Genomic DNA, 9842 nt, shown 5'->3' with positions numbered 1-9842 from the left:
GCCAGCCGCTCAGGGCCCCCCCCCCGCTCCCCGGGATGCTGGAGGGGCCAGATCCTGCCCCTCACGGCTTCGGGGTGCTGAGACTCCAACGGGGCCGGAGACCCGATGCGACGGGGACGGGCGCGGGGACCCGCCGCCTGCGCTGCCGCTGCTCCCGAATTATTCAGCCGGGGCCGGGGCGGGGGAAATTGGGGGGGCGATCGATGCCCCGAGCGCAGCCTCAGGGTGCTCGGGTGGATGGACCCCCCCGGCCGGGCCCCCCCTCCCCGGGCCGTGCCCGCCGCCTCCCCCGCGCCCGCTTGCCGCTGAGCTGGCAAACGCCCACCCGCCGCATGCCAGGGCAGCCACCGGCTGCGGTCACCGTCCCCAGCCCCTGTGTCCCCCGCAGATCCCAGCCCCTGTGGTCCCCGTGGCACCTGTGAGCCCCCCAGAGGGGATCGGGCTGCTGGCGGGGGTCTCAGCAACAGGGACCCCTGGAGCCGGCAGGTCTTGGGGCGCTGTCACCCGCGCCTCCCCACCCGCTCACGAGGGCCCAGCCGCCCTCCTCGTCCCCGATGCCCTGGCATGCCACCGCCTGTCCCCGTCCCCCCGCCAGGCCGGTGGCGCTGGCCGAAGCCTCCCGGCCGCGGCAGCCGCCCTCTCCACATTCTTGGCGGCGGGAGGGTTATTTTCGCTCCCCGGTGCCCCAGCTCCCAGGCAGGTGTTTACAGAGCCGCCGGCACCGCTCTGGGCTCTGCCCCACCAGCACCGCACCAGTGTCCCGCTGCCCGTCCCCTCCGCTCCCCGGCGGGTCTTGGGGATGGGCTCAGCCCCATGGGTTCCTTACCCGCTCCCTTGGCCCTGGCACCCCGGGCAGTGCCCGGTGCCCTGGCGCAGGGTGCACTCCTGTGCCTCCGTCTGGCTCCCTCCTTTTTTGGGCATGTTGCTGCAGGGTTATTTTGAGTGAATTCCAGTTTATTTTTACCGGCTCTGCCTCTCCGCCACCCCCCGGGGCTCCCTCGCGTCCTGAGGCCACCGTCCCCCAGGGCAGAGGGGCTGGGGGTGGCCGCAGGTGCCCCATGGCCACCAAAGAGCCACTGGCGGCGCGGCACTCATCCGACAGAGGAGCGAGCCCCGTCCCCTCGGGGACCCTGGGGAGGGCTGTGCAGGGTGGGCGTCTGGGTGGGGGTCAGGGTGCCCCCAACCCTGCTGCACCAAGGGGGACAGGGCAGGGAGTGGGCAGGAGTGGGGGGGTCTGGGTGTGCGTCACCTCCTGCGCCCTGTCCCCTGCTCACACGTGCACCGAGCTGTGGCTGAGGCCTGCAAACGGCCGCGCCAGGGCTGCAGCTGCTCAGCCGGGCGGGCTGGCACCGTGCTGGACAATGCACCGCGCTGGCACGGCCAACGGCGTGAAATCGGTGCGGGGGTGTGGGGACAGCTGCGTGGGGACAGGGATGCTCCCAGTGGGTGCCGTGGGGGGACACCGGCTGTGCAAACCTGGCAGCGCGTCTGTGCAAACCCAGCATCGCACGTGCCCGCTTGTGCACGGCTGGGGCTTGTGGGGAGGGGGCCCGTGCCCTGACGGGGGGCTCCTTGCCATGGCAGGCTGCTGGTGGGGGCCCCCCAAGCGCCGGCGCTGCCCAGCCAAGGTGCCAACCGGACCGGGGGGCTCTTCGCCTGCCCGCTGACCCCCGAGCTCTCCGACTGCTGGCGGGTGCCCATCGACGAAGGAGGTGAGCTGCGCAGCTGGGGGGGTGCTCAGTCTGCAGGGGGGCCACCCCCTGGCTCCCCAACCCCAGGAGTCCCGGCAGGGGCTGACACTGCCCGTCCCCACCAGTGGACCTGCAGCGGGAGAGCAAGGAGAACCAGTGGCTGGGGGTGAGCGTGAAAAGCCAAGGTGCCGGCGGCAAGATTGTGGTGAGCACCGGAGAGGGGGAGAACCGGCAGCAAGGGCTGCAGGGGGGGGGGGGGGCCCCCGCCCCCCCGTGCACCCCCCCCCCCCCCCGCGCACAGACCTGCGCTCACCTGTACGAGTCACGGCACCGGGTGCATCAGCCCCTGGAGACACGGGACGTGATCGGGCGCTGCTTCGTGCTGAGCCAAGACCTGCGGGTGCAGGACGAGCTGGACGGGGGCGAGTGGAAGTTTTGTGAGGGGCGGCCGCAGGGCCACGACCGCTTCGGCTTCTGCCAGCAGGGCCTGGCCGCAGCCTTCAGCCCCGACCACCATTACATCCTCTTCGGTGCCCCTGGCACCTACAACTGGAAGGGTGAGGGCTGGGGGGGCGGCTGGGCCACCCCCAGACCCCGGGCTGAGTGAGGGTGCAGGAGCGGGGTGGTGTGCGGTTGGTCGGGTGCATGTGGGTGCGCGTTCCTGCCTGGGCAGGCATGCAAGGTGTGCACATGCGTGTGCGATGGGTGTGCAAGCTGTGGGTGTGAGCATACGAGTGCCTGGGTGCTGCATGCGAGCGTGGTCTAGGGGCGAGCGTGTGGCCGTGTGCGTGCTGTGGGTGTGAGCAAGTGTGGGTGTGTGCACAGTGTATGTGTGAGCATGTGTGGGTGTGAGCACAGACGTGTGTGAGAGAGAGCACGCTACAGGTGTGAGCACAGGTGTGTGTTTGTGCTGTGGGAGTGAGCAGGTGTGTGTGCACGCTGTATGTGTGAGCATATGGGTGTGTGCATGCTGTATGAGTGTGCAGGTGTGGGTGGGTGTGCAAACGGGTGTGCGTATGCAAGTGTGCGTGCAGGCATGTGCACAGACATGCATCATGTGTGAGCATGCTGTGGGTGTGAGCACACCACAGGTGTGTGTTCATGCTGTGTGTGCATGTGTGGGTTGGGGCACACGTGCACGCACACCACAGCCACGTGTCTGTGTGTCGGGATGCCAAGGCCAGGTCCAGGTCCGCCCGGTGAGCGCAGTGCCGTGGGGCAGCTCCAGTGCCCCTTTGTCCCCAGGCAGCAGGAGGGTCCCCAGTTGGGTGGTGGTGGGGGGTCCCCCCCCCGGCCCCCCTCACCCCTCCTCGGTTCGGCAGGGAACCTGCGCGTGGAGCTGCTTAACCAGAGCTCCCTCGACCTGCTCCGCTACGACGACGGGCCCTACGAAGCCGGGGGCGAGAAGGACCAGGACCCCTCGCTCATCCCCGTGCCCGCCAACAGCTACTTCGGTACGGGCACGGCGGAGCCAGGGCACGGCACGACGGCACAGCACCGGGGGACCCCCACATCGCTGCCGTGGGACCCCCGCTCGTCCCAGCCGCCTGGCTCCAGCCTGCCCCGGCCACGATGCCCACCCTGACGCCCCTCTCTCTTTCTCTCCCGCCCGGCTGCGGCGCAGGGCTGCTTTTTGTGACAAACATTGATAGCTCAGACCCCGACCAGCTGGTCTACAAAACCCCCGAGCCCAACGAGAAGGTGCCCGGCGCGGCCGGCGACGTGGCCCAGAATAGCTACTTGGGTTCGTAAACGCCGGCACCGACAGCGTCCCTGTGTGCCACCCTCCCCGGAGCCGTGTCCTGTGGTGTGTCCCCCCCCGTGTCTGTGGAAGGGAGAGGAAAGGAGAGCTCCCGCAGCCTCCACCGGGCCCTGTGAGCACACGTGTGGACACGCGTGTCCACACGCACTGAGCACACCTCCATCCGCACCTCCCCGTGCACGCAACATCACCCCCCCATCTTGCACGCACGCACCAAGCACACCCCTCCTTTGCACACCCCCCCGCATGCGTGCCCCCCCTTCCTCGTGCACACCCCCTTGAACACCCAGCCGTGCACACGTGTGGCTGCACACCCTCCCCGCCCGCCGCACGCTCTCACCCCTCTGGGGTCCATCTCCTGTGGGCACACGCCTGTGGCTGTCACCCCCCCCAGGGTGGGGGTCCCAAACCCCTCCAAGCCCCCATCCCTGTCCTTGTCCTTGTCCTGTGTCCCGTCGCTGTGCCGGGGCTGCAGCGGGGGCACCGCCAGGCTGGGGGGGGGGGCATGGGCAGAGGCCGGGGGGGGCACAGAGCCTGGCGTAGCCCCCCAGCACCCCACTGTCCCCGTGCTGTTCCCTCCGGAGATGTTTCTGCATGGGGGGGTTGCACGGTTCCCGCGGGGGGAGACAGCGGCCGTAGCCAGCTGGAGCGTGGCTGGGGGGTGCCGGGGGGGCTGTACACTGCAACCGCTGCATGTAGGGAAGGGACTCCCGACCCCCCACTGTGGAGGGGGCTCTGCTGCTCTCTCCAGCTGGGGGGGTGGGTTCCAGCCCCCATCTGGCTCTGCTCCAGGTCTTGCTGCTCTGGCCCCAAAATCTTCTTTTCTCTCCCCAAAATCTTCCCTTCTGGCAATGCAGGGAGGGGCTGGTCCTTGCTCACCCTGGCAGCCTCTGCTCCCCCTTGCTCCAGAGCCGGGGAGGGGACCCCGCAGCCCTCCCCCCCCCCCCAGCTACAGCCGCTGTGCCCCAGGGAGCGCAGAGCAGGGAAACTGAGGCACGAGCATAGCCCCCCCACCACCATTCCCACGCCAAAGCACGAGGGTCCCCAATGGGAGACCTGGCCACGCAGGGCTGAGCAGAGAGAGAGAGACGGACAGACGGACGGGCAGATGGCGGGTGGGGGGGCCGGGGGCCAGGCAGGCACCGACGCCTGCCCCCCCCGCTACCTCCGCAGGCTTTTCGGTGGACTCGGGCGCGGGGCTGACGCGGAGGAGGGAACTCAGCTTCGTCACTGGAGCCCCCCGTGCCAACCACACCGGGGCCGTGGTCATCCTGCGCCGCGACAGTGCCAACCGCCTGGTGCCCGAGGCCGTGCTGCCCGGCCAGCAGCTCACCTCCGCCTTCGGCTACGCTGTCGCCGTGCTCGACCTCAACAGCGATGGGTGAGTTTGGGGGGACCCTCCATGCCCGTGGCAGCTCAGCACCCCCCACACTCCCCCAGTCTCCATGCCGGGGTATTGCCCTAGCTCGGTGCACCGGGACGGCTTGCCGTGGCCGGGAGGGTGATGGAGCCGCTGTCCTTGCAGCTGGATGGACCTGGTGGTGGGGGCCCCCCACTTTTTTGAGCGCAAGGAGGAGATCGGGGGGGCTGCCTACGTCTACATCAACCCGGCAGGGCGCTGGGACTCGGCCACCCCCCTCCGCCTCAATGGCACCTGCGGCTCCATGTTCGGCATCGCCCTCAGCGCTGCTGGGGACCTCAACCAGGACGGCTTTGAGGGTGAGGGGCTCTGGGGGGGGGCTCTGGGGTCCCGATGGGCTGGAACACAGTCTGCATCCTGCCGGGGGGGAGATGGTGGGGGCTGCATCCCATAGAGGGTCCTGGGAGGGTCTCAGCCCCCCCCACTACCTGTCCTTGCCCCCCCAGACCTGGCTGTGGGAGCCCCCTTCGACGGTGCCGGCAAAGTCTACATCTACCATGGCAGCAACCTTGGCATCGTGGCAAAGCCGGCACAGGTGAGGGGGTGCGGGGCCTGGGGGTGCATTGCCCACTGCCCCTCTCCCACCGGTTCCCAGTGTCACGGGTGCCTTGTCCCCAGGTCCTGGACGGGGAGGGTGTGGGAGTGACGGCCTTCGGGTACTCACTCTCGGGGGGGCTGGACGTGGATGGGAACCTCTACCCTGACCTGCTCGTCGGCTCCCTCTCCGACACTGTCGTGCTGTACAGGTGAGTGCCCACCACAGGCAGCCCAACTCCCTGTGCTGCCTCCATCCCCAAGCATCCCCCTCCCCAGGCATCCCTATCCCTGAGCATCCCTATCCCAGAGCATCCCCCTCCCCGAGCATCCCTATCCCTGGGCATCCCCATCCCTGAGCACCCCCCATCGCAGGGCTCCCCTCAAACCTCCCAGCCCCCTCAGCCAGGGGGTCTCTGGTCCCTGGGCCCAGCCAGAGATCCCATGCAAGGGGTGAGTGCCGGGTCTGCGCAAGGCTTGGGGGGGGGGCCACCCTGGCACCCCCCATTTCTCCCCTGGCAGGGCCCGGCCAGTCATCCATGTCTCCAGGAACGTCTCCCTTCTCCCCCCCAACATCGATCTGGAGCGGAGCAACTGCCAGCACCAGGAGGGCGTCTGGTGGGTGCCACCCGCTTCCCCCCCCCAGGCACATAGCCGGGGCACAGCCAGGGGTGGGTGCCGCCCGTCTCACCCCGTGCCCCCGCAGCGTGGATGTCCGAGCCTGCTTCAGCTACACGGCCAGTCCCGCCAGCTACAGCCCCCGCCTCGGTGAGCGTGGTGGGGACAGGCAGTGGGGTGCAGGGACCTTGGGATGCACCACAGCGGGGGGACAGGAGCCCCCCAGGGTGGGAGGCAAGGGACGCCCCGGCATCGCACCCGTCCCTCTCCCTCCCAGTGCTGGAGTACGTGTTCGATGCTGACACAGACCGCCAGCGCCTGGGACAGGCCCCCCGCGTCTCCTTCCTTGGCCGCCGTCCCTCGGATCCTGAGCATCAGTTCTCCGACACAGTGGAGCTGCCCCGGCAGCACGCCCGTGCCTGCGTCAAAGCCACCTTCCAGCTCCAGGTGGGTCCCCATCCTCACCCTCATCCCCATCCCAATCTCCATCCTCATTCCCATCCTAATCCTTATCCCCATCCTCATCCCCATCCTTGTCCTCATCACCATCCTCATCCTCATCCCCATCCCCATCCCCATCCTCATCCTCATCCTCATCCTCATCACCATCCTCATCCCCATCCCCATCCCCATCCTCATCCTCATCTTCATCCCTGTCCTCATTCCCCATCCCCATCCTCATCCCTGTTTCCCTCCCTGCCCTCATCCTCCTCCCCATCCCCACCTTCATCCCTGTCCCCCCCCTCACCCTCACCCACCCTGCCCACAGGACAGCATCCGTGACAAGCTGCGCCCCATCGCCGTCACCCTCGCCTACGGCATCCAGGGAGCCGGGGCGATGCGGCAGAGCCGGGGGGCCACCCTGCCACCCCTGTTGCCCGTGCTCAGCCCCCAGCAGCCCAGCAGCCACCGCACCGAGGTAGGGACCCGGCCGCGTTCCATGACCCCCTCCCCACCTCCCCAGGGGTCTGGGGTGCACCGTCCCGCACGGGGGCTGCCTGGAGTGTCCCTGTCCCCCCCCGTGTTCCCCCCCAGGTGCATTTCCTGAAGCAAGGCTGCGGGGACGACAAGATCTGCCAGAGCAACCTCCAGCTCCGCTTCCAGTTCTGCGCCCGCCTGGGGGACGCTGATTTCGTGCCCTTGCCCAAGTGAGGGGGGGGTCCCCAACCCGTGGGGTATTGGGGACATCCCAGGGTGGGGTGGGGGGCTCACAGCCGCTCTGCCCCCAGGGGCGCGGATGGCACCGCCATCTTCGCCATGAGCGACCAGAAGGACGTGGCCCTGGAGATCCACGTCACCAACCTGCCCTCGGACCCGGCGGAGCCGCAGCGGGACGGGGATGATGCCCACGAGGCCATGCTCACCGCCACGTTCCCCCCGGAGCTGCCCTACTCTGCCCTGCGCCCCTATGATGGCCGGCCGTCCTTGGTGCGGTGGGGGTCTGGGGGGGGGAGAGTGAGGTTGGGGTGCTCTGGGGGTGGTACCGAGGGTGCTGGGGGCAGAGGGTGGTCCTGGGGTTGCTGGGGATGTGGGATGGGATCAGATCTGGGGATGCAGAGGGATGGGGATAGTCCCGGGGTTGCTGGGGATGGAGAAGGATGGGGACGGTCCTCAGGATGCAGAAGGATGAGGATGGTCCTAGGGAGCAGAGGGATGGGGATGGTCCTGGGTGTGCTGGGGGCGGAGGGTTGGGGATGGTCCTCGGGATGCAGAAGGATGAGGATGGTCCTAGGGAAGCAGAGGGATGGGGCTGGTGCCAGGGGTGCAGGAAAGGATTAGTCCCAGGGTGCAGCAAGCTGGGGGGGACCCCCAGCAGCAGGGTCTCAGCTCTCTGCCCCCCCAGGACAAACCGGTGGTGTGCCTTGCCAACCAGAATGGTTCGCAGGTGGAGTGCGAGCTGGGGAACCCCATGAAACGTGGAGCTCAGGTGGGTGCAGCTCCCCGCTCCCCCCAGCCCCCAGTCCCTGGTCCCGGCCCCAGCCCTCACCCCTCTGCCCCCAGGTGCGGTTCTTCCTCATCCTCAGCACCCTGGGCATCACCATCCAGACCACGGACCTGGCGGTGGAGCTTGCCCTGTCCACGTGAGCCCTGGGGGGGTCCAGGACCTTCACGGCAGAGCCCCACACTTGGCTCTGTGTGTCTGCAGTGGGGGTTCGGGGTGATGCCCCCCCTGATTCCTCCCTGCCTTGTCCCCAGGATCAGCGAGCAGCCCGGGCTGGAGCCAGTGGTGGCTCGCGCCCGCGTGGTCATCGAGCTGCCACTCTCCGTGACGGGGTGAGTGAGGGCGGGAAGGGGGGGGGTCCGGGACCACCACCACCCCCCCCAAGGGCTGCCCTGACCCCCATCTGTCCCCACAGTGTGGCCGTACCGCCCCGGCTCTTCTTCGGCGGGGTGGTGCGGGGGGAGAGCGCCGTGCGGCGGGAGAGCCAGGTGGGCAGCGCCGTGCGCTTCGAAGTCACGGTGAGTCACCCCGACGCCTGGCTCCCGCAGCAAGGGGACGGGGGGCACGCGGGACACCGGGGGTCTCAGCCCTGCTGCTCCCCTTCCTGCCCTATGCTGCTGGATGGGGGGGTGGCTGTGGTGTGTGGGGGGGTCTGTGCCGCCCCGCTCACGCCGCCGTTCGCCCCCACTCCACCCCGGCAGGTCTCCAACCGGGGCCAGTCGCTGAAGACGCTGGGCTCAGCCTTCCTCACCCTCCTCTGGCCCCACGAGATCAGCAATGGGAAATGGCTGCTCTACCCTCTGCACCTGGAACTGGTGGCTTCCCCGGGGCAGCGGGCGGCCTGCAGCCCCGCCGCCAACCCGCTGCGCCTGGCCCTGGTACCGCCGTGGGAGGGGGGCACGGGGATGGATCCATGGCCGGGGGGGGTCCTTGCCGCCCCCCCTTCATGCCCATCCTTCCCCGCTCCAGGAGCCACCGGGGGAGGCTGACAGTGCTGAGGCACCCACTCCAGGGTCCTGGTGGGTGCCGGCACCTGCGGAGAGGAGGAAGAATGTCACGCTGGTGAGTGGGGCTGGGGGGCACCCGCTTCTGGGGGGCACCCGCTCCTGGGGTGCAGCCGATTCTGGGGTGCACCCAGTCCGGGGGTACCCCTGCTCCTGGGGTACCCATGATCCTGATGAGCACCCACTCCTGGGGTACCCCTGCTCCTGGGGAGCACCCACTCCTGGGGTGCCGCTGTGCATGGGGTGCACCCAGTCCGGGGGTACCCCTGCTCCTGGGGTGCAGCAGATTCTGGGGTGCACCCAGTCCGGGGGTACCCCTGCTCCTGGGGTACCCATGATCCTGATGAGCACCCACTCCTGGGGTACCCCTGCTCCTGGGGTACCCCTGCTCCTGGGGAGCACCCACTCCTGGGGTGCCGCTGTGCATGGGGTGCACCAGCAGCTGGAGTATACCCGCTCCTGGGGTGCACCTATTCCGGCACACCTAATCTTGGGGTGCCCTGGCTGGTGGTGGGGTGCTTGGCCGGGCTGATCCCCCCATCCCGTCCCATCCCGCAGGACTGTGCCCAGGGCACTGCGCGCTGCCTGGCCTTCCGCTGCCCGCTGTACAGCTTCGAGCGCGCTGCCGTGCTGACGGCCCGCGGGCGCCTCTGGAACAGCACCTTCCTGGAGGTAGGAGGGGATGTGGACGGGCCTCCCCAGGACGGGGATGGGTCCCCCCCCGGGCTGCGGAGGGGGGTCAGCCCATCCTGTGCCCCCCCACCACAGGAGTACCTGGCCGTCACCTCGGTGGAGCTGATCGTGCGTGCCAGCGTCTCGGTGACCTCCTCCATCAAGAACCTGGTGCTGAAGGATGCCTCCACGCAGGTCT

The 9842-nt window shown here is 69.1% G+C and overlaps 1 protein-coding gene across 1 annotated transcript in view; it reads left to right on the top strand.

The window, feature by feature from the left end:
- The window catches only part of ITGA7 (integrin, alpha 7), a 12200-nt gene that overhangs the window by 400 nt on the left and 1958 nt on the right, over positions 1 to 9842 (top strand). Inside the window, exons 2-23 of the mRNA XM_010565164.1 lie at positions 1585 to 1712; positions 1817 to 1896; positions 1993 to 2248; positions 3014 to 3145; positions 4627 to 4834; positions 4979 to 5172; positions 5320 to 5408; positions 5492 to 5619; positions 5930 to 6025; positions 6114 to 6175; positions 6303 to 6472; positions 6795 to 6944; positions 7061 to 7173; positions 7255 to 7420; positions 7845 to 7952; positions 8027 to 8106; positions 8222 to 8299; positions 8383 to 8485; positions 8669 to 8845; positions 8937 to 9029; positions 9530 to 9643; positions 9740 to 9838. Of these exons, the coding sequence (XP_010563466.1) occupies positions 1585 to 1712; positions 1817 to 1896; positions 1993 to 2248; positions 3014 to 3145; positions 4627 to 4834; positions 4979 to 5172; positions 5320 to 5408; positions 5492 to 5619; positions 5930 to 6025; positions 6114 to 6175; positions 6303 to 6472; positions 6795 to 6944; positions 7061 to 7173; positions 7255 to 7420; positions 7845 to 7952; positions 8027 to 8106; positions 8222 to 8299; positions 8383 to 8485; positions 8669 to 8845; positions 8937 to 9029; positions 9530 to 9643; positions 9740 to 9838 (2824 nt within the window). The remainder of the gene's footprint in view (positions 1 to 1584; positions 1713 to 1816; positions 1897 to 1992; positions 2249 to 3013; positions 3146 to 4626; positions 4835 to 4978; positions 5173 to 5319; positions 5409 to 5491; positions 5620 to 5929; positions 6026 to 6113; positions 6176 to 6302; positions 6473 to 6794; positions 6945 to 7060; positions 7174 to 7254; positions 7421 to 7844; positions 7953 to 8026; positions 8107 to 8221; positions 8300 to 8382; positions 8486 to 8668; positions 8846 to 8936; positions 9030 to 9529; positions 9644 to 9739; positions 9839 to 9842) is intronic.

The sequence above is a fragment of the Haliaeetus leucocephalus genome, unplaced genomic scaffold (genome assembly GCF_000737465.1).
Source record: "Haliaeetus leucocephalus isolate CR32 unplaced genomic scaffold, Haliaeetus_leucocephalus-4.0 Scaffold186, whole genome shotgun sequence".
NCBI lineage: Eukaryota > Metazoa > Chordata > Aves > Accipitriformes > Accipitridae > Haliaeetus > Haliaeetus leucocephalus.
This window is presented reverse-complemented; position numbering and strand designations above follow the sequence as displayed.